Below are 24,823 nucleotides of genomic sequence, written 5' to 3'. Positions count from 1 at the left end.
AAAACCAATTGTTTTTTTTTTTATCAAACCTGTTTCGGCTTCAAAACCAATTTGATTTTTTTTATCAAAGCTGTTTTGGCTTTAAAACCAATTGTTTTCTTTTTTATCAAAGCTGTTTTGGCTTTAAAACCAATTGTTTTTTTTATCAAACCTGTTTCGGCTTGAACGCTTTTTTTTTATCATCAAAGCTGTTTCAGCTTTAAAGCCAGTTCGGTTTCCTATCAAACACATTTTTGTTTCTTCATTGACTTGCTTGGAAGTGAGTACTATAAGAACAGATACCCACTTCGGTAAAAATCACACTAGCCTTAGCAATAATCAATAACTCTTTTTGCAGTAAGGGCCACGGTGGGTATGTGGTAGAGCTTTCACCTATGATGCCTGTGGTCCTTGGTTCGATTCCAGCTCGCGCCAAATGATCTTTGTGCTGGACAAACACCGTGTGCGTGGGTTTCCTCCGGATTCTCCTGTTTCCCCCCTCTTTCTTCATTCTACTATTTCATTCATTATTTCAATATCACTGTCTCCTTTAGCTCTGCAAACATAACCGTGAGACGTAAAACTTGAAGATTTCTTTGATTTTCTCTTTTTGGAGGAAACGGTTTCGATGAAAACCGAAACCAGTTTCTGTGAAAAACCGAACTGGCTTATAAGAAAACCATTTTTTTTAGTAATTTTTTTTAAAAAATAAAATAAAAACCAGTTTTCTCCTTCCTCGTGATCATATAGTTAGCGTACGCGTTTCTAGCGCAGGAGACTCAAGTTCGATTTCTGGTGGGAGCTCATCTGGTTTGGATCCCACGTTAAGCTGTAGGTCCACGTCTCATATAGCCTCGCTGCTCAACGAGACACTGAACCTTAAAACAATCTACCTAGTTATTCTTAATGGATGCTGAATTCTTCATCAAGGATCACAGTTGAATCCACAGTTTCGTAATTCCAAAAGACTTGTAAAACGAAGGTAAATTTCATTACAATTAACTCTGTCCGCTGTTAAAAAAATAAATCACTACGTGTTGCTTTAGTCATGTTGACTATAGCAGAGATATTGGACTATTTCACGAAAGGGCAGAAAATTCTGCAAAATTTTTCCCGTCCTTTCCCTGCCGGTGCCACTGCCGAAAGGAAATCTCCGAAGAACAATCACCAAATCAAATAATAACAGCTTCCAGATGGTTGGGACTGTACCCAAAACTCAGAAATCACAAGATGGTCTCTTCCTCTTTTCAGGTAAAACCTTCACTAAAAATAAATTTTCAATATAAAAAGCACTAATTACCTGATGATGTAGCACCACACACGCAGAACGCGAACTGTTCTGTCTGAAGAGAAAAGATTAACAGGAAGCAGTATTACCATCCTCTCCCTCCCAAAAAGTCGTGTTTGTGATACTTGAGTAAAGTAAGAATATAATCATTAATAGTGATCACTATTTTGCACACATACATATGCAACGTAAGGTAAAAAGTGTTCAAAGACACATATTTATATTTTTCCAATCAATCCTCATCGACTGAATTGTGATCTCTTGTTTTATTAATAAAATACGTAAACAGCGCCTTTAGAATGAAGTTGGATACAGTGTCCTTCAGTTAGCAACAGTAACTCAGATTAAAAGTAAGGTATTCTGCTGACTAAGATCAACCACACTCAGAACGCCTGTATCCAACAGTAACAAATAACGCAAACGTTAACAGTTTCCAGAAGCAAAGTATGTACAAGAGACTGTTGCTTCAAGACAATTGTGCTCGGAATAAGAAAGCTAAATACTAAAAGAGAGAGAGAGAAATGAAATGAAATTTTTAAGTTTTACGTCGCACGATTAAGCCGGCTAGGCTACAGGAGACCGTGATGATAAGAAATGAAGGAAATGGTGGAACGATGAAAGTGGGAGGAAACGGTCGAAAACCCACGCACACGGTGTTTGTCCACCACAAAGTTCACTTGGCACGAGCTGGGATCGAATCAAGGACCTCATGGACAGAGGTGAACGCTCTACCACGGGACCACCGCGGACAGAGAAAGAGCGAGAGAGAGAGAGAGAAACTTTTATTCAAAAGACTCACTTGTTTTCCAGTTCTAAAGACAGTACGAAATGGCGCACAAAACCACCACTGCATTATTAAATTAATGGAGAACTTTTCAATAAATGATTAAATATGTTCATTCCTTTTATCTTGACTTTGCAACGAAACTTTATCAATATATTCATCCGCCACTTTCTTCTTCCCCTAAAAATCAAGGATACTATAGAGCTATATCGTACGAGTTCAGGCAAACCCACTTGATCGGGATCAAAGTTGATATAGTGGTAGAACTTGACCTGTTATATAAAAGTGTGAAGTACTATGTTGCGCAGGCTTTTGGTTCTCGGGTTATGGGCGGTCATATTTTTGAAACCAAAAATTAATATGCCGTACTCTTCGGATCGAGATGATACTTCGAATGATGTTAGAGCTGAGTTGATTTTAACGTACCGTTCAGCAGCGAGGCTATATGAGACGTGAACCTACTGATTAACGTGGAATCCGAATCACATGAGCTCCCGCCGGGAAAGAAATGGTAGTAGAACGTGACCTAGTATATAAAAAAAATTAAATAAAATCTTTCAAGCTTTACGTTCCAAAATTATGCCCTATAGGCTAAGGGAGACGGAGGATTAAGGCAAGTGAATAATAAGGGAAGAATCGGTAAAATTAGAATGCGGGAGGAAACGGAAGCATCCCGACAAAACCCACGGACACGATGTTGTCCACCATAAACTTACTTGGCCGGAGATAGAACCAGGGACCTCACGCACCAGAGGTAAGCACTCTACCACTAGTCCATCGTACCCTCCGTATTGTAAAAGAAAAGGAACGAAGGCAACGGTTAAGATGTAAGTGAAAAAAAAAGTGTAATTTGTTCATATTCAGAGATGAACAGAATACATGATTTTGAAGGTCATCAGGAGAAGAACAGAGATATTGGCATCAAGTCGGTAGGAAACGCTGAGAAAATTTTCAATCTGGATGGATATTGTAAGAAAAATCTTCCAGTTTAACGTCCTACGGCTAAGACAGAGCATTAAGGGATGTGAATGATGATAGGAGAATCGGCGGAATGAGAATATGGGAGGAAACGAGAATATCCCGAGAAAATCCACAGACGCGGTGTTGTCCACCACAAACTTACTTTGCCGTGGATCGAACCTGGGACTCCACGTATCAGAGGTAAGCGCTCTACCACTGAGTCACCGTGTCTCCCTCCTATATAAAACAGTAAAAAATATTGTGTTATCTGGGATTACGGTTCCCGAGTTACGAGCTGTCAAATTTCGCGTCATATATTGGAAAACAAATATGACTGTCTCGATTTACAACGTGACATGGAAAATATTGCTAATTGGTGTTTTCTTAACAAACTTAATGTAAACATAAACAAATGTAACATTTTATCGTTTACCAGAAACAAAAGTCAAATAGAGTTTGATTACTCAATGAATCAGATCTTACTAAATAGATTAAATTCAGTCAAAGTTCTTGGAGTTATATTTGATACGAAACACATTTAATAACAATATAGAGAACATAGTTAACGAATCTCTCCAGATGTTAGGGTTCATAATTAGAACTGGAAAGGAATTTAACAATAGTACTACACTAAAAAAAATGTATTATGCCTATGTCCGATCAAAACTGGAATATGCTGCTGTGATTTGGAACCCATCACAACAGCAATACAGACACCAACTGGAAAAGGTCCAATCTAAATTTATCAAATACTTGACGTACAAGACAACTGGAATCTATCCATATTATGAAAATTATCTAACATTAATAGACAACTTCTGTATCCCTACACTTGAACAAAGGCGAAATGTGACAGATTTGATTTTTCTCCATAAAATAGTACAAAACGAATTTAATTGTACGGATCTCATATCAACATTAAATTTTCATGTCCCGACACTTAAAACTCGTGCTAATAACTCTGGTCTGTTTTATTGCAAAAAAGCAAGGACCAACGAATTATTGAAATCACCAATTTGAAGAATGTGTTCTACTTATAACAAAATATGTATCAAACACAAAGAAATTGACATCTGCAATATGAACTCTATGTTTAAGAAAACTATTGTAAATGTATTATGTAATACACCAACACTATAATTGGGCTTATGCCTGTTGTGTTGATGGCAAATAAATAAATAAATATACTATCGAATTTCTAAATCAATTCATCGTGCATAATAACGGAATAAATAACACTTAAATAGCAATTAAAGGTCCGTCTTGGGCAGAAAAAATAAAAATCTAACGGAGAAAGTTGTTTTTTTTTTTCACGACTGCGTATCTCTCAGGTATTTTGTAGTATATTTTTAATATTCATATTTTTTCAGCAATTCACTATACATAAGGAATATCATCTCATCTTCAATAATTGTCATACTATATGTAAATAATTTTACACCGCAGAACCTGACTACAGGGGGCGAGTCGGAAGATCCAAACAGGGAGATGAGGTAGACCAGTATTTAATATTTTCAATTTGGTGGAAGTTAAATCTCAATTTTCATTTCTTAATATTAATTTTAAAAAGGCGGAAGAAATGTTTTAATGTATGAGTATTTCACATACAATTTGTATAATTCTTGCAACGGTTGTCTGTGTTTTCATCTTTGTGCTGACTGAAGCCTTACGTAATGAAAAGACTGTTACACAGAGTTTATAGATAAGATTTCTTTCCATCGACAAAATTCTACTTTTGTAATTTATTCCTGATTTTTGGATAAAGATTTGGATCACGCACGGAGAACCCGACTCTACGGGTACTTGGACGCCTCGATCTCAGCAAAAGCTTAAAAAAAGAAATTCCAAGATGGCGAACAGTCTTACAAAGACTACCAAATTGTTTGTTAGTCGAATATTCACATACATAGGTTAGGTAAAAGTGGTGGCAACAGTGTTGTTACGTCAAAGAGGGGTATGTCAGCACCACAAGATTTCCGTAGCTGATAGGGGTATGTAGTGGCGAGTAGTAACGACTATAGTTATTCAGTCAAAAGCAGCAGTACCGTGAACTAAAGGCGGAAAGTGAAAGCACCATAACAATGTGTTTCGGAAAGACGAACAGCGTGCGTGGATTAAGATTAAAGTGGCACGTGGATGCAGTGCACAACAATGCTGCCAGAAACTTCTTGACGACCTCTTCGTCAAAACGAAGAAACCACTTAGTCGGAAGCACAAGAGAAGTCCATCCGTGACGGTCCCTGTGGGGCATCGATAAAGATCGATGAGCTGACGGCATACGACGCCTTCTACATGTCTGGCAGAAGGTGATAGAAACGGGAGACGATTACAGTGAGGAAATGTAATAAGTGTTGTTCTGTGCATAAAGCCAGGTGTGAATTGTAACAATCATGCCATTACTTTTCATCCAGCTCTTGTAGTAAACATACTGCAGTCAATCTTCGACCAACTTTACCAAATATCTAAGTTAATAAAGCCAGAGCAACTCCTGTTCCTCATGGGTCTCTACTTTCATAAATCTATTCTTTACACCTAAACCTAAACTACATAAGATCCTATTATTAACTAGCTGATACAGTGGCGTAGCACATTTTTGCGCCCCCCCCCCCCCGCAAAGTATAGAGAAGGGGCCCTAGTTGTAAAGCCGATAAAGTAAGATTGAAGTTCTACTTCTTTAAATCTTTATTCATCGCAAGACTTCGGCCTTCCCTATACGTCGGGACCCCCCGCACTGCGGGGGTTGCTGCTACGCCACTGAGCTGATACTATTCACGATTGGGGACGCTCGGTCGAAAATGTGTTAAGTTTTTCAGGCCAGTCATCCTGAGTGAGATTTTCCTTATTCCCACCAGGCAAATGCCGGGATGGTACCTAATATGGAGGCCCAGACCGCTTTCTTCCTTCCCTTTCCTTGGATAGTGTAGTCGCCGAGGGACGTCATCCCTCATGCGTGACGGGCTAACATGATCATATATACCGAAAGCCCATAAATCTAATTCCTAATCCTAATCCTAGTGACGGGCTAACATGGCCATAGATACCGAAAGCCCAGAAATCTAATTCCTAATCCTAATCCTAGTGACGGGCTAACATGGCCATAGATACCGAAAGCCCAGAAATCTAATTCCTAATCCTAATCCTAGTGACGGGCTAACATGGCCATAGATAGCGAAAGCCCAGAATTTTAATTCCTAATCCTAGTGACGGGCTAACATGGCCATAGATACCGAAAGCCCATAAATCTAATTCCTAATCCTAATCCTAGTGACGGGCTAACATGGCCATAGATGCCAAAAGCCCAGAAATCTAATTCCTAATCCTAGTGACGGGCTAACATGACCATAGATACCGAAAGCCCAGAAATCTAATTCCTAATCCTAATCCTAGTGACGGGCTAACATGGCCATAGATACCGAAAGCTCAGAAATCTAATTCGTAATCCTAATCCTAGTGACGGGCTAACACGGCCATAGATACCGAAAGCCCAGAAATCTAATTCCTAATGCTATTCACCATTTGTGTAGTAGGATATACTGCTATCATCGACGCTCTGGAGAAAATTGAAGCCACGGACCATCAATGAGTTGTCTCTAATTGACCACAGAGGAAACGACATTCATCAGACTAAGAATAAGATCAGTAAGAGAAATCTGTCTGCCAAAATGCTTAGAGAGAGAGAGAGAGAGCATAGACAAACACACTTTCATTTACATTAATTCATTAAACATTCTTTTAATCCGAAGCTTGTGAGTTCTAGTTTATTCTCTGTGCTTCAATTACGGTGTACTTTTGCTAACGGGATGAAACTTCCAAAACCTGTCACAAGCCCCAAAATTACGTAACTTTAGCTAGTCACCATACGGCTTCTTAACAACATAAAAACTAGCTAAAACATACCTCTCTTAACCTCGGTGCACAAATGTGGAACGTTAACCCCCCCTCCTCGCAAGAGAAATGTTGAAATGCCTGTTCTTCGCACAGCAAGAACAGGTTTAAGCAAAATATTTGAATTTTGAACCAACCTTCATCCCCCCTTGTATTTAAATGGAAACGAAATACTAAACCCATCACGAGCCAAGTGTTAAAAAGTGTTCAAAAATTCATTTCATACGGTGCAACTGTTAACTCTTTACCAATAATTTACCCTCCTTAGGGTGTGCATTTCAATCAAAGCGTAATGATAAAAACATAGGGTCAACTCAAGTGGCGACTGTGTTTAAGAATTCATTTAGAAAACGGTTTAGCCAACGATGATGAGACAGAAGGTGCCATCCATTATCCAAGTTTTGCTTAAATTTGATTTGAACTATTCGCTGAGCAAAACAATACGTTTAGTTTAAAAGTTATTAACGTGTAACACTTTCGCCATCTATCCACTTTGGCTTCATCAGACACTATGAATACACAGGTAGTGACAGAATTAATATATACCTGTGTAACATATACACATTTCACTACTTGTGTATTCATAGTGTCCGATGAAGCCAAAGTGGATAGATGGCGAAAGTGTTACACGTTAATAACTTTTACACTAAACGTATCATTTTCTTCAGCAAGTAGTTTAAATAAAATTAAAAAAAAAGAAGAAGAAGAAGAAGGACTATGTCAATTTAAATATGGAGAAAAGAGCCATTGAAACTGCTGGCTTTGTAAGTGGAATTTTTAAAAACTCTGTTTTACTTTTTTTCAATGACGAGTTAACACACCGAGTTTCGTCTTCCTAACTTGCTTAACTCGTGAGATACCTTATTTTTGGCATACAGTTTGAGCGCATCACTGTCCCCTTATGATACGCATGTAATCAAACTGGCATGACCAAAACTCAGTTCGTGGAACGTACTAACTATATTTAAAAATCAATTTCAAAACAGTTCAGAAGTTTTCCCGTGATGCGATCCTACAAAAGATCACTTTCATTCTTATCCTAACTATACAGGGTGGGCCATTTTAATTAATCCATGGAAATATCTGAAAAATGATAAAACATAGAAGAAATGTTTGAAGTAAACTTTATATATTGCTAAGGGGGAAAACCATTTCCACCAAAAGTACCCCTCCCCACCCTCCGGAAATGGGGATAATGGGGGGTAACTTTGAAATGTCAAACGGGAACATGGGTTGAGTAATACCTCGCTCGAAAGGTCTTGGAAAACTAAGTAACGCTGTACCAAAAGATGTTTCATATGGAGCACCAGTTTCAAAATGGCCGCCATGATATTGTTCGGAAACTCCAGTAGCCGTAGTATGAAAACCATGGGAGGTAAATGAATGGAACAAAATTGAAATACGTAAATATCATAGGGCATATCGAATGGTGTGGTCCCTGTGATCCCAGTGGCCTCCCTGAAGGGGTCTTGGGGCTAACTTCAAGATTTCAAATAGTAACATGAGTCGAGTGGTACCTCGTTCGATAGATCTTGCAAAATCAAACATCTTGCAGGAGAAAACGATTGAGGTGAAATGGCAGTGTTCTCAAAAGGCCGCCGAAACATAGTATCAGTGTCAGAGAAAAGGTTTAGTATCCGTAGTATGAAAGCGATTGGAGATAAATCAACAGAAGAAAAACTGGAGTAGGTAACTGACGTAAGGCACATCGAGAGGTGTTGTCGGGGTGACTCCACTGAAAGGTATCCGGGGCCAACTTGAAAATTTTAAATAGCAACTTGAAGCGAGTAACATCATGTTACATAGACAAATGAATATCAAACAGCTTCTGTAAGAATATTTTCGACATGAGACACCGTTTTCAAAATGATCGCCAAGACATGGTGAATGTGTCTAAGAAAACGTCTAGTGCCCATAGTATGAATACGGGTAGTGATAAATGAAAATAACGAAAATTAAATAGGAAAACCACGGAGGCGTTCCAAGGCTCGAGAATGATACAACAGAGATAAAAATGTTAGAGTAAAATTGCCATAATGTATAGAGAGATATCCAAGTCCTGCAAAATAATCTTTTCCTGTGCTCTGTATGTGAGTGGGGTGGAAAGTAACAGTGAAAGTTCAAATGAGAACTTTACTTTAATTCGCAAATTAAGGCTACCTTACAAATAGGTATGGTATGGTTGAAACATTTGTTTGTAAGGATGACGCTGTAGTGACTAAAAAAAGGTGAAATTTTATTTGAATGGTAACGCATATCTGTATGGCTAAGTGTGATTTGATGCGAAAACAGAAGGAACGTTATACGAAAGAAGTTGTCGAATAATGCAGTTGCTGGAACTTACAAACGTGTGAATTTGCTAATCTCCGTCGCCACAGAAACTTTTATGCAATGCGTGCTGGTTATTCGGAAAGCATTTCGGGGATATACGTGCACACTGTTTCGTCCCTCAAGCTCACAATATGACATGAGTGCTAATAGTTAATCAAAATGTAACTGTGGCCAAGGGCGCCCATGTTGTGGTTTCCAAGGGAGGCAAGAAAAAGCGACATTTCAAATATAGTTTCAAATTTTGCTGTAGCTATTCTAAAAATTCTATTGAGTTTTCAATATTCTGAAGCGCAATTTCCTCTAGGGGGGAGAGAGCCCCCCTTGCCCCCCTTATGGGCGCCCTTGACTGTGGCCATCCGCATTAACTGAGTGCACTAATTCTCTATCCCTGAAGTCTGCCTTCAAACAGCATTGGGTAGGTCAAGCGTACGCCCGAACCGTTGTCCGGTCGGACATTGAAATTTTGAAGTTAGCTCACAAGATCCCTTCAGGGAAGCCGCTGGGATCGCAGGGGTCACATCATTCGATATGCCCTATGATATTTACGTATTTCAATTTTGTTCCATTCATTTACCTCCCATGGTTTTCATACTACGGTTACTGGAGTTTCCGAACAATATCATGGCAGCCATTTTAAAACTGGTGCTCCATATGAAACATCTTTTGGTACAGCGTTACTTAGTTTTCCAAGACCTTTCGAACGAGGTATTACTCGACCCATGTTCCCATTTGACATTTCAAAGTTACTCCCCGTTACCCCATTTCCGGGGGGTGGAGAGGGGTACTTTTGGCGGAAATGGTTTTCCCCCTTAGCAATATATAACGTGTACTTCAAACATTTCTTCTATGTTTTATCATTTTTCAGATATTTCCGTGGATTAATTAAAATGGCCCACCCTGTATATAAAACTACATGAGCTGACATATATTATTGAGCACTTCCTGTAGGGCTACAATGATTAAATTTGGCATGATTGTAGCTTTCCGGAACTAACCCACAGTAAAATTGCCAAAAGTGAAGATTTTTAATTTTTTAGGGGTCTAAAGGGGGATGAAGCAATTCCCATGCTATTTAAATGGTCGTTCTCTTGGGATACAAAATCTTATCTTTTAGATAGTTGAAATAGAAAAAGAAACGAACGAATTGTGGGTTCAAGAGGTGCGAGGCCGTAGGCCGAGCTAAGACAGTGTGTTTGTGTGGGGGGGGGGGGGGCGAAGCTCCCGGATGGGCAGATTCAGGAAATATGAAGAGCAAGTTCACGAAATTCACTGTTGATGCAAAGGCCGATAGATAAGAAATGCAAGGCCGTAGACCGAGGAGACTCAGGGGCCTGGGGGGGGGGGGAGATCCAGCTAGCCAAAAGCTAGTATTTATATATAACCCATAACATAGAGATTGAACGGAATTTCAGCAACCTTGCAATGTTTTTAATGCGGGAAAGAAGCAATCACACTGCAATAACTGCTGCTCTGTGCGCTACTTTATTCTTACATCACGTGTGGTACCTCTTCTTTTTACAACGGACTCACATATAGGGGACACGGTGGCTCAGCGCTACAGCGCTTACCTCTGGAGTGTGGGGTCCCTGGTTCAATCCCAGGCCAGGTAAGTTTGAGGTGGAAAAATCGTGTCTGGGGGTTTTCTCGGGGTACTCCCGTTTCTTCCCATATATTCATTCCGTCAATTATTTCATAACCATTCACTTGTCTTAATCAGGTTTCTCCATTAGCCTAAAGGGTATAAACTGAAAGATTTAATTTTCATTCTCTGACCCATATTTTACATTTATATATATAAATTCATATCCTGAAAATTTAATATTCCGTAGTCTTCCCTTACATACTCAAAACACAAGACTCATTTTGTCCAAATATGTCCGCACATAACAACTAGCCAATAATGTCACTGTCTGGGAGTGTCAACTGAAGAGCATATTGCCCATTGAAACTAGAATTACCCGTCACCTTAAATTAAATTTAAAAAAAAAAAAGCTAACGTAAGCAAACACTTGTTATTATCTGTTAGGTCCTTTGGTATAAACATCACAGTAATCTGTGTAAGGCTACTTTTCACCTACTTATCCGGCTATACCCTTTAGTTAAAATCTATATAAATAATAATGAAAGTGAGTATGTTTGTGACTTAACTATTGAACTCCCCCGACCGATCTCAATCAAATTTTCAACATAGATGAGGTTCGGGCCTGGAATGTTTTATATCATGTCGTTTTGACCATATAACGTATGAGAAGGGGAGGGAGGACATATAAATAAATAAATAAAACTTAATAACACTTGAACCACCGACCGATATCGATCAAATTTGCCACATAGATGAGGTTTGGGCCTGGGATGGCTTTTATCATTTCACTTTGACGATACAACTTAGGAGAGGAGGAGGGAGAGATGTTTAAAAATTATCGAAAATGACCGATATTAGTATCGAATCCATAGTTTTCGATGTCGCTGAGATGAACACTGACACTTCCGATACCGTTCAAATCCAAATTCAGCCCCGTAACTTGGGAGAGAGGGTGGGGGAGATATATAAAAGTTATCGAAAAATGACCAATATCAGAGAGCGCTTCAGTACTAGTAAAAAGTGACTAATTAACGAAACATATTACTAATTTTTTTCTTATTTTAACTCAGCGAAGCGGGTAATTGACGCTAGTTACATATAATTTGATTTGAAGAACAGAGAATGTTTAAATTTGTTGTGCAGTGTAAAAAGTATTTGCTTTCTTTATATTTATTTAAGTTGTGTGTAGCTCCAATGAATGAGCTGTACTCAGATGAACGTTCATTTTCTGTGTTATTATTCGTCTGTATATATGCAAGAACTTCATTATCTCCTGCATTACTTTCTTGACATGACTCAATGTAATGCTATTTACGCTCCCCTTCAATGGTACGCACTTTGAGGTCGTGAAAACAGTGAGACTGTAATCGGTACCAGTGTGTTCCACTCACACTCCGCTCTGAGCGGCAAAGTCAACCTAGCCTAAAGTGCATTTCTTAAGTATACTGGTGTGTCTGATTTGTTTAATTATGTCTTTTTGACCATGTGTGAGTGTTTCAAATTATGCCCGAGTAAATCCACAGATTGCCATTACTGATATAACACCGTATGAGCAAGACTCACCTGCACTCAGCTGTCTTGCTTCCAAATGATCCTCTTTGGTTTCTGCATCGATGAACCTTTTCTCCGGACACATTGGTTGATGCTGGTCCGATGACTATCTGGTTTAATATCGGAGCTGTCTCAATGTGGAAACTGCAGTCGCCCTCTCTTCCGCAAACGTGGTTCTCACTGGATACTTTGGCGAAGTCTCGGTGGTCCTCAAACATCGCAGAATGAAAGACCAGTGCCAAAGACTGAAAGACTCCTCCCAATCTCTTAAGAACAGTCTGTTGTGTTATTGAACTCTTCACTCGCGGTCTTTGTTTCTTACGTTATTATTTCGAAAGCGGAGGTTTTACACCTTACTCTTTGCTCAATATGTATTAGTCAGTTAAAATTTTGACAACTTTGTGGATTCTACTCGGCATTCCTTGAAAACACAAGGTTACAACGTTTGCAATTTCACAGTATTTCCGCATGTAGCAAGTGCAGATTACATTGCATTTTCTTTCTCTTGAGAAGTTAACTACCTTTCTTTGTTACTTTTGATTCTCTACTTCTTCCTGTTTCTTAAGAGCCTGACATACTAAAGTAATACAAAATTTACTATTTTTCTTTAGTTTGTTTTTCGTAAGTGAAAGGAGATAATGAAATGCAACTTACCTCAATCATAGATAATGTTATGAAGCTGAAGAATTTTTAGTGTTGCCATCCATAGAAATTACAGTATTGCCAGAATAACATTTCTCCCAAAATCTAAGTTAAGGCAGCGATTAGAGGAACGAATTCAAATGCATTTGATTACGTATCATGTTGTTTTGGTATCCTGTGAACTACTTTTTAAATAACATTATTATTTAATTTTAAAAACTGTATGTTAAAATTGTTTTATTACAAACTAAATACAACTATTATTTAAAAAGTAGTTGACAGGATTTTAAGACAACATATGTAATCGAATGCAGTTGAGTTCGTTCCTCTAGTGGCTGCCTTAACTTAGATTTTGGTAGAAATGCTATTCTGGTAATACTGTAATTTCTACGGATGGCAACACTGAAAATTCTTCAGGTTCATATTTTCTGGTGTAGAATAACATTATCTATGATTGTGGTAAATTCCATTTCATTATCTCCTTTCACTTATGAATAAACAAGAAAAAGAAAAACGGTAAATTTTGTATTATGTTTAGTATGTCAGGCTCTTAAGTTGAATGTCCTTACATCTGTTCTACGGTTAATGTACATTTTAATTATTTTTTTAGAAATAAATCAAAGTTATACCTCAATATGACTGAGAATTAATTTTTTCGAACAACGTTACGAAGCGAGAACACTTATTCAATTAAGTAACTATTCTTTTTTTCCCTAAAGCAAAAATTACAAATTACTTTTCAAGAAAATAATTAGAACTTACTTCACGGACTTCATCCACACAGATCTTCTGCTTTTCACGGTCCACTTTCACTAAGAAAAGAAAAAGGAAATAATGAAGCATTATTAATATTAACGAATCTTTTTTTTTTTTTTTTTTAAATCGAACAGAAAAAAGAATAACTAAAATAGAATCTTTACATCTTCTGGACCAGTGGCGGCTCTTCAGCAATGCCATATTGGTAAAAATTAAAATTTTATTGATGGAAACTTATCTAAAAGGTCCTAATTGTTGTATGTAGGCATTACGGTATTAAGTAAGCTTTCTTTCCGTAGATTTTAGCAAAAAAAAAAAAAAAAAAAAAGTTAATTTTTACCGAACAGTTTTCTCTCAAGAGCCGCCAGTTTATTAGGACATTTTATACATCAGAATAAAGACAAGAGGACTATGATTAATTATGAGGCGGATTTTTTTTTTACGTACTTGTATTGATATACGTGCATATTAATATCTTAACATAAAGCCCGAGAATACTCGGCTGTTTAATTTTATCGAAAGTATAAAATCCCGAATATACTCGTGTTAACTTCTATTTACCCGTGCGTATTCTAAAAGGATGATTTTATTCGTTTTCCTATGTTTCTGTACATTTACGCCAGTTAGTGCCGTTGAAGTAGTTGTTTAAGTGTCTTTCTGGTAGATGTCACTGTAATATCTATTCAGCCAGGGCCGGCCCTAGACAATTTGCCGTCTCCCCTTTCTCCAGAAAGAACAGACCTTAAAAGCCACGATTTTAAGTATGTTACCCCATCATGAACAACGAAGGAGAGGGAAAGTGCACTCGCACTCAGAGAGGCCTAAACACTACAAATACAATCTCATTGTCTGTTTATTATTATTATTATTTATTGAAATAATAATGAATTATTTTAGCGAAAGATATAGCAAATACACCTGCAGAGGAAAGATTGTAATTTTTTTATAGGACTCAATATCGAGCTTCAATCTCAATATATCAGTTTGCAATTCCTGTGCAACTACCTCTTTTATCTTTATTTCTTGATTTTCCTTCTACATTTTTTTTTTTACTTGTTTCCACCTTCAGTGATAAGGAACTTGTTTGTAGCAAACACAAGATTGGTTTCCATATCAAAACTGTGATAACTAAATGGAACAGGTATTCGTTACTTTTCGAAAATTGAATTCTCGTATTTGGAAACAACCAAGCAATTCACGTTGGTATTTGTTTGACCATTTGCTTTAGCACTGTCCATGTGACCTTAAACTAATGCGACCTAAACATGATTTATGAAAGATCAGCTTAGTAAGTTTAACTACAACCATCATGAAGTCCAGTTCCAACAAGAAATATTTATTTTAAAAATGTGACAGATAGCTGACATATTTTGCCACCCCATGCAAATCAAATGTTGCATATGGTAGAACCGACATTCCCGTTTGTTTTCGTCTGCAGTAGTGGCTGTGATGAAGCCAATTCTGGTGCCCTCATTATCTTCTGTGTTTTTCATGGTATTCCTCTTGTTTTGTGACAATGTGAGTGAAGAAGAGCTTGACATTGCGTTTAGCTCATTTTTACAAGTTTCATAGGTCCCATTTCGTGCACAAGTACACTCAGTATTTTAAGTGATTATTAGGACTAGGATTTAGAATTCTGGGCTTACAGAACAGTACATCCACCACACCCATATTTTCACGCGTATGCGCAGAGAAAATAAGCCAACTTCCCACAGCCATAGTGCTCGTATGGTTCCTGCAAGATCACTGAAGTCAACAGGATGGAATTTCGGGATGAGTGACCACTATGGAAAACGTCATAAAGACAAGTGAGAGTTTCCTAGAAGAAAGAGATCGCGAACGCTTAACAAATAAAGAAACAAAAACGACGGAACTACCTATTTGCTAAATTGAGGAAATAACCGATTTTATAGCACATCAGTTCCTCTATAGGTGCGAATTTAATGATATACAAAGAGTGCAAAAATGCATGGTTGGACCGAGACTCGAACCTGGGTCTCTGGCTTACCCTACTCACCCTACTCCCTGAACTACCATACAGTCCATCACTCTCGAGGACAGTGTTGAGACACTCAAAATCACGTGGATTCTACATCATTTCCTCAATTTATCAAGTATTATATAAATTCAACCGTCAGAGGTAATTTGTAATGTACACACTGGGCTGTCCAAGCACAACAGGAGTGATGGTACAGCCCATCTGGTCTCACTGGCTGAGCACAGACTTCAAGACTGATGAAATGTATTACTGTCCAAAAAGTGGACTGGGTACCATAGTAGTTGACGCATCATCACAGTATCCCGGCGACCCGGGTTGGAATTCAGGTCCAACCATGCACTTTTCATTCTTGATATATGCGACTAGTTATGTGCTGGACACATTTCCCTTATTTCAGCTCACTCTTCGAGGCACAATCTAGTTAAAATTCTCAAACAACCACCCAAGTAGGCTATCAACTGACTGATTGCTCTGTATTTTGCGTCTTGTCACGAGCAAAGCGATATAAGACGAGAACTGAAGTTTGGAGTGTCATTCGTACCACTGTAGCAGTACTCTCCCACCGGGAGTTCATGTAGTATAAAGACCCAAGTTAGTATGAAAAATAAAATAATTCAAATACTTGTCGGGATTCCTAACTGAATTGGACACGAAAAATGCTTTTAGGAACAACAGACAGGGGACAAACACATAGGGGGGGAGCAAGAAAAGGGTTAAGTGGAAACACTAGGACAATCACAATGCAGGTAGGCAATGGAGGTGACGAAGAAGTAAAAAACCTTGAGAGATCATTCGGTGATCATCTCCGAACAGTGTTGGTAAATCTGCTTGTATGGCACACTCAGCTCGAAGCTGGACATGAGGAGGACAATCCACAAGCAGGTGCTGAGTATTTTGTTTAGCTCCACAAGCCGTACACAATGGTAGGTCTTCGCCACGAAGTATAAATCAATACCGTATTTGCGCGAATACAAGCCGTGTGCAAATATGGACCACAAATAAACTTCTGATACGACATTATAGAAGAAAGCAAATATCGAATATAAATCGTACTGATAAATTTACAAGAAAGCTGTGTGTTGTAGCTTTGGAAGTGCGTATCAGTCATCCATTCAAAGCTAGTGTAAGAAAATTCTATAGAAATTACACCATGAACAAAGCAACTTCGACACCACGAGACAGTTTGCAACGCACATCTGTGTCAGAAGTGTGTCGTTGGATTTTGGCTGCTTGGCGGTAATATCGGAAGAACTTATCATGGAAAGGTTTATTTATTTATTTATTTTTTGTTACAGGAATTTCCAATAATCTTGATGGGGCTGAAAATCACCTCCTTTGTGATAATGACTCTGAGCAGCATTCTAGATCGTCTAGCGAGGGTTAACAATGAAACGGTGGTGATGCTGAGATGTGGAAAGTAATTGTGCTTGATTTGGTTGGGTACAAACAAGCTGACAGTTTTGCGAAAAGTTGCTTTTCTTTTTTCAAGATTATATACTGTACATAAATATACTGTATATCTATATATATAAAAGAGAACGTACAAATCCTTTGTCCGCTCATCACGCTAATACGGCTGAACCAATTTCTTTTATTTTTGGGGGGTTATTAGGATTTGGACCCTAGATGGTTTTTATCATATCACTTTAATTTTCAATTACCAGTGTCTTGAGATAATTGACCATTCAGGTGTCCATTACGTACAAATCCTTTGTTAGTTCATCATAGGTATAAAAATAAACGTATTTATATGCAACCCGCATGACCGTGTCACTCGGCGGGTTAACATACATGACAGGCGTTATAATGGTTTTTATCATATCACTTGAAAGCGAAAAAGTAAAAATTATCTAAGTAACAAAGTTTATTGCGTTCGGGGGTGACCGCAGCGAAGTGGGGCGGGTTAACATAAATGACAGGCGATATAATGTTAACATTTACTGCAATCTTCTATGGTTTTTATCATATCACTTGAAAGCGAAAAAGTAAAAATTATCTAAGTAACAAAGTTTATTGCGTTCCGGGGTGACCGCAGCGAAGCGGGGTGAACGCTGCTAGTATTATATATAGTGTATAAGAAAGATACGTATTCCTGTTAATAAAATATTAGATGTACAAGTGAATTTTGTGCCAGTGTAAGGTGTTACCGGTACCCAATGAAGGTGGCAATTTTTGCGATTAAGGTAAGTTTTTCTGCTATTTTCTTCTTAACTCTGCTGTAACTTGTAATGATATTAATTTCAAACCAGAAGATAAATGTACGCTTCATTTTGATATTGACGATTTATTATCTGAGGGGAAAAAAATCTCGATTACAGGGCGAAACATGATTTTTCATGTCAAAATTTAGGAAAAAGGTGCGGCCTATATTCGCGCAAATTCGATATGTTAAGTGTGAATTACCAATGCGAAGTCGAGTTTGGTTGATTTACTGATTGAAAGGGTAGAGCTGGGCGCATCAACAGCGAGGTCAATTGCACCGTCAGTGATACATGAAAACCAGAAAGAAAAAGAATTTTAAAAAACCAACATCCCAGAAAAAGATAAATGCAGAGTGCAGCCTAGATCAGAGCAAATAGTTTCATTCCACGTACGAAAAAATTACATAGAAGTAAGAAAAGTGCAAACACAGAAACACACAGAAAAATAAAACGGGAAAAGCTCTCACAAGACAGTCAAGTCTTGGGCATGTTGTAGAAAAGAGAAAACTTTGACGATCATCTGAGCATCGTCTCTAAGCAAAGTATGCAGATCTGCAGGCAGTCCTCCACACCACCATGTTTTACAACTTTATATAGCAGATGAAGATATATCATCATGCTAAGTTTGATTCCGATCGGCTGAGTTCGGTTGAAATCGTAGGATATAAATAAATATGCTTGATGTTTTCAGGGAAAATCGATTAAAAGGTGAAGAATAAAAGAAAACGTTATTTGGTTTCACGATAGTTGCTATACACCACGTTTCATGAAAATCTGAGATATTGAGGCAGATACACCTGGATGATCCAACATAATTAATATTATTTAGATTGTAGCTTCTCTCCCTCTTTGGTTTTAGTAGAAACTAAATTCTCAATCAGTCTAATGAATACTTACTAATGAGAGCAGCATTCGTTTGATCCCTCCTAAATCGGAATTTTCTCAACTCATCCTTGACATCATCTTCTATGTCACAGATTTTCACATTATATGATGACTGTAAAAGAAAAAAATAAGCAAAAACTTATAATGTTTGTTTGATCAGTTTTTCTTTCTTTTTTTTTTTTTTAAACGGAATTCTTTATAAAGAACTACCACTCAAGTTAATGGTAAAAAGTACCCAAGCTTCGATAAATTTCCAATTGTTCTTTTACACTGACTGGAGGACAGGGTTGGCAAACAGTCAGTGTTGGCAAAACCATGGTTTTTTTATTGAAAAAACAAAAAAAAAAAAAAGCTGTTTGGGTTTAAATTTTTTATTTATTTATTTTTTTTTTTTGTTTAAACCTTTTCTTTCTTTGGTTTAAATAATTTGCTCTATGTATTTATATTTAATATAGACAGAAATAAGTTTATTTCGCCTTACTATTATTATGCAACAACCGAATTATACATGAAGGGGTCACATAAGCTTAAAGCGGAATAAAAACCGCTTTTCGGCTTACTTCCGAGAGAAATTGCCCTTCATTTGAACTTGAAACCGGGACTAATTGGCCACAAACGCGATACGTCTGCCGACTCACCCACGGACTCCTGATAAAAATACGTTGTACTGATCTTTACATACTTGTTAATATAATTGTCAAGAGTCATTTCAGAAGGACAAAAGGATAAAGAGTTGCACAAGTGAAACCATTATACAGAATTACATATGGACAATCTCAAAGTACTGCAAAGTACAGAGTAACTAATTTAGTCTATGTTGGTTCACTACGACTTTTATTAGTTCAAGTTAAAGATATACAAGGACTTACTTTGTATAACAGTAAGAAAAGTGAATAAAGATACAAATTATTTGAGTCCACTTTGGCTCTGACCCATTTATACATAAATAGATACCAAAGTTACTTCTGATTTCAATCTCGTAGGGTTTGTGTGACCCTCCCCCCCTCCCAAAAAAGTACGGCATTTCGATGTATTTTATTAATAGTAAACATTATTAAAACGAAACAATATTTAGAATTCTACTTTGATTGCAATTGTATAACAATAACAACTAACTATAAAAAAAATTACAAAAGAAATATTCATAAAGTTATAAAAAAAATTCTTTTGTAGTATAATCTCTGAGTAATGAATAGGAAATTTAGGTCTGGATATAATACGAATAATAAACGGGAGTGAAAGGTGATAACCCACAAATGTGTGTTCATCAAGATTTTACACTTTTACGAACATTTTTCGTTTTTTGATTTAAACCAGTTTCTTTTTCTTTTTTTTTTCTTTTTTTCTTTTTTTTTTTTTAACAGATGGTTTAAACCAGGCAATCCTGCTGGAGGACGTGGAAATCAATTGATATATTGTTTAACTCTAAGGTCGCACAGTGCACTTTGATCGACAAATGTGAAACAGGACGGGGCTTACAGATGGTGTTCTACCCTTGAGGACGGCTGGATTTTATTACTTACGGACACGTTGAGGTGCGTAGCGGTTTTAATCTATGAACGTAAGACAGACATTTTCGGATATTTTGTCCTCTTCTTCTTTGTAAAAATGTAGTTTCGTATGAAATTCTATTAGTAGCATTTTTATCGAGGAACTAAACGTACTATAATTTTATGTCGAAAAAAAAATACAACTTTTTGGAAAGAGTCCATGTCTATAAATACCAATCTACAATCAGGTAACTTTATTCTTGGAATTAGGAAATAGATTTCTGGGCTTTCGGCACCTATGGGAATGTTAGCCAGTTACTAGGATTAGGAATTAGATTTCTGGGCTTTCGGCACCTATGGCCATGTTAGCCCGTCACTAGGATTATGATTTAGATTTCTGGGCTTTCGGCACCTATGGCCATGTTAGCCCGTCACTAGGATTAGGATTAGGAAATAGATTTCTGGGCTTTCGGCACCTATGGTCATGTTAGCCCGTCACTAGGATTAGGATTAAGAATTAGATTTCTGGGCCTTCGGCACCTATGGTCATGTTAGCCCGTCACTAGGATTAGGAATTAGATTTCTGGGCTTTCGGCACCTATGGCCATGTTAGCCCGTTATTAGGATTAGGAACTAGATTTCTGGGCCTTCCGCACCTATGGTCATGTTAGCTCGTCATTAGGATTAGGAATTAGATTTCTGGGCTTTCGGCATTTATGGCCATGTTAGCCCGTCACTAGGATTAGGATTAGGAATTAGATTTCTGGGCTTTCGGCATCTATGGCCATGTTAGCCGTCACTAGGATTAGGATTTAGATTTCTGGGCTTTCGGCATCTATGGCCATGTTAGCCCGTCACTAGGATTAGGATTTAGATTTCTGGGCTTTCGGCATCTATAGCCATGTTAGCCCGTCACTAGAATTAGGATTAGGAATTAGATTTCTGGGCTTTCGGCACGTATGGTCATGTTGGCCAGGCACGTATGAGGGATGATGTCCGAGGAAAGGAAAGAAAGAAAGCGGCCTGGGACCCGTATATTAGGTACCATCTCTGCATTTGTCTAGTATGAATGAGGAAATCCTCACTCAGGATCAGGATGGCTGGCTAAGAAAGCTTTTACACTTCTTCGACCAAGTGTCCCCACCGGTAACTTCATTACGTCTCCACTACAAGAAACTATACCTATATTACGCATTTACAGAAATAGTTGCAAAGATAAAGGACCATAATATATAAAAATGTTTGCCTTATGTTCATAGATTAAAATTACTAGACAACCCAACGTGTCAAAACTACTGAAAACGTGCCATCCCAACAAAAGGACCATCCGTAAATCCCATTCTTTGGTATACTCGCTGATCAACTTGGATCTAAGGGAGTAGATGGTGATAAGTAGTGGGAGCCATAAGTAAGATACTCGTCTAGCGCACATGTACGGTCAGCGAAAAAAGTTATTTTCCTTTGGTATAATTTACTTTGGGAGTACTCGTAGTGTGTACACAGTTTCACCAAGTTTCAAGGCCGGAACGTACAAAAAATTACATTCTTTTTAATTTACTGAAAATAGTACGGTACTCAAACTGTCCTTCCACACTGAAGTTATTTACGAAACTAACTTCATCAAACGAAAAAAAAAAAGCTTTTGTTGCTGACTGTACAACCGTTAATTTAAATCATAACGGACAGAAGCATACTGTACGGACATAGTGCTGATTAACGTACGTAGTGTGGGCGTAATTTGTGCCCTCGAGAGTTAAAGTGTTATATATATATATCCGCCCATGGGGTCAAGAAAAACTTACCTCAAAGTTACGACATAAATTGCTGCTTATATACCAGATACTATTGATCATAAAGAACAAATTTCTTAAATAATATATACTACAAACTTTACTAATATAATCATTACAGTAAACAGGTCATCATAGTGTGTACATAATATGAACCTCAAGCTCGAAGTGTGATTTTTTTCACAGTTTATTGTATTTATTTACTACCGGCTTTCACTATACTTTGTATTAAAAAATTACAAAAAGAATTAATTTTAAGGTAATTATACAGCTTAAAGCAATCAATGCATAAAAAAATAGCAGTTCACCACGTGAAAAAGTTTGGTTTGTATAAAGTGTTAATTTCTCAATTAGTATTGAAACCGAAAATGGTAGTAGTTATCTACTGCTTCTGGTTTTAGTAGAGACTAGCTTTTGGCTAGCTGGGGGCTTCGACCCCCGCGTTTGCTCCGCCTGCGGCCTCGCATCTCTTACGTATTAGCCTTTGCATTAATAGTGAATTTCGTGCAGTTGCTCTTTATATTTCCTGAATTTGCCCAGCTGTGGATTTCGCCCGCACACCCGCCACCTTCGCTCGGCCTACAGCCTCGCACCTCTTATAGCCACAATTCTACCAAATTTCACGTTTCTTTTCGTATTTCAACTATATGAAAGAAAAGATTTTCGATCTCAAAAAAACGCCCATTTAAATAACATGGGAATTTTTTCATCCTCCATTTAGACCCCTTAAAAACTAAAAATATTCACTTTCGGAAAATTTTCTGTGGTTTAGTCTCGAAAGGCTACAATCATGTCAAATTTAATCATTTTAATCCTTCTGGAAGCGCCTAAACTTTTTGGGGTGTAGAAGATGTCCCAAATAAATAACAGGGGGTGATGTCTTAGTTCCACATAAAACCACTCTACAGTTGGATTTTCTTAAGTTTGGGTGATTTGCTTAGTTAACGCTAACGAAAACGTACAAGCATACGAAATTTCAAGTTTTTACTACAATTCCAAGTACTTAAAATATGATAAGTCCAGAAAGAGGCCCATTGAAATAACATGGGGAATTTCTTCATCCCCCAAGTAGACCCCTTAAAAACTAAAAATATACACTTTCGGCAAATTTCCTGTGGGTTAGTCTCGAAAGGCTACAATCATGTCAAATTTAATCATTGTAGCTCTACAGGAAGTACCCAATAATTTGAAGTTGCTAAAAGGTTTCCCCATATAAATAATATGGGAAATATTTTTAACTTCCCCATAAAACCACTCTAAAGTTGCAAATTTTTATTTTTAGTGATTTAATTAGATAACGCTAACGAAAGCGTACAAGCGTACCGAATTTCAAGTTTTTATTCCGATTTCAAGTACCTAAAACATGAGATTATAGGTCCAAAAAAAAAAATCCATTTAAATAACATGGGGAATTCTTCGTCTCCCGTTTAGACACCCAAAAAAATTAAAAATATTCACTTTCGGCAATTTTTCTGTCGGTTAATCCCGAAAAGCTACAATCATGCCAAATTTCAACTGTCCACGTCAACCGGAAGTACCCCTTTAATTTATGACAGTTCATGAGTTTTATATACAGGGTGGCCCAAAAGTAGGTATACAGTACTGTACTGCATTTTATATCATTTCTTATTCTTACCCATCTGGTAGACTTAGTTTCTTAATTATTTGTTCTTAATGTATTTTTGCTTACATCCTAAGCTCGGAAGAGCCGAAGCAAATAAACCCATAAACTAGAATTTTATATTTGATCAATGCAGGGATGTATACCTACTTTTGGCCACCATGTATAGTTAGGATATCGGAGCAGACTGAATACATTCTTCAGATGCTTAATTGATTGCAGAAAATAACTTTTCCCTCGCTATCTATTACCGCTTTTACTTTACAACGATCACCGTTAAAACCGAAACTGGTTGATTTTTTTTGCCACTTCCGGCTTCAGCAGAGATATTAATATGAAGACACAATGTATTCTTGGGACGCTTAATTGATTGCAGTAAATCGTTTATTATTACCTATTACTATTTTTATTCTGCAGCAATCACTGTTAAAACCGGAAGTGGTAGATTTCTGTTTGAATAGGGAGTTAGAAAAGAATATTTCTATTCTTAGAATGCTAAATCGATTTCGAAAGAAAAAGCAACATGATCTCTCTTATCGTTTTTGCTCTGTGTAGATCAATATTGGTACCGGAAGTTCAAGTGGATTTCTATCACTTCCGGTTTCAACAGAGTTAAGAATGGAGATAAAACATCTTCTTGAGACGCTTTATCGATTGCAGAAAACGTCCTCTCGCTTTCTATTACCGCTTTTCCTCTATAGCGATCAACAGAAAAACCAAAAAATGATTTATTTCTACCATTTCCGATTCTGATAAAGCCTCTATCAAAGAACTTTTTGACCAGTGTTGCCAGATCTGAAGATAAAAAAAGTAGCGAGGTTGTGGTCCAAAAGTAATGAATTTGAACTAGTTACAGCCCAAAACATATTTTGAAGCTATACGTTTTTACTAACCATGTTTAATGGAAACAACTGGAGTTGGCAACAGTCAGGTGGTGTTAGAGCAAATTCCATATCATGTCAGAAGTAGTAGAACTGCAGTATGCAACAAGCTGGGCAGACGATAATAATACAGGGCGGCCCAAAAGTAGGTATACCCCATTTCATTCATGAAGTATAACATTCTGGTTTATGGGTTTA

The 24,823-nt window shown here is 37.5% G+C and overlaps 1 protein-coding gene across 3 annotated transcripts in view; it reads right to left on the bottom strand.

Moving 5' to 3' along the window:
• GMF (Glia maturation factor) overlaps positions 1-24,823 on the bottom strand; it is an 87,598-nt gene that overhangs the window by 41,211 nt on the left and 21,564 nt on the right. For all 3 annotated transcript variants that reach the window (XM_081744430.1, XM_081744432.1, XM_081744433.1), the window contains exons 2-3: positions 18,856-18,955; positions 13,765-13,814 (exon numbers count right to left, since the gene is read on the bottom strand). In XM_081744430.1, coding sequence (XP_081600556.1) covers positions 13,765-13,814; positions 18,856-18,955 — 150 coding nt within the window. The remainder of the gene's footprint in view (positions 1-13,764; positions 13,815-18,855; positions 18,956-24,823) is intronic.

The sequence above is a fragment of the Thermobia domestica genome, chromosome 17 (assembly GCF_964235325.1).
Source record: "Thermobia domestica chromosome 17, izTheDome1.hap1.1, whole genome shotgun sequence".
NCBI classification, from domain to species: Eukaryota; Metazoa; Arthropoda; class Insecta; order Zygentoma; family Lepismatidae; genus Thermobia; species Thermobia domestica.
This window is presented reverse-complemented; position numbering and strand designations above follow the sequence as displayed.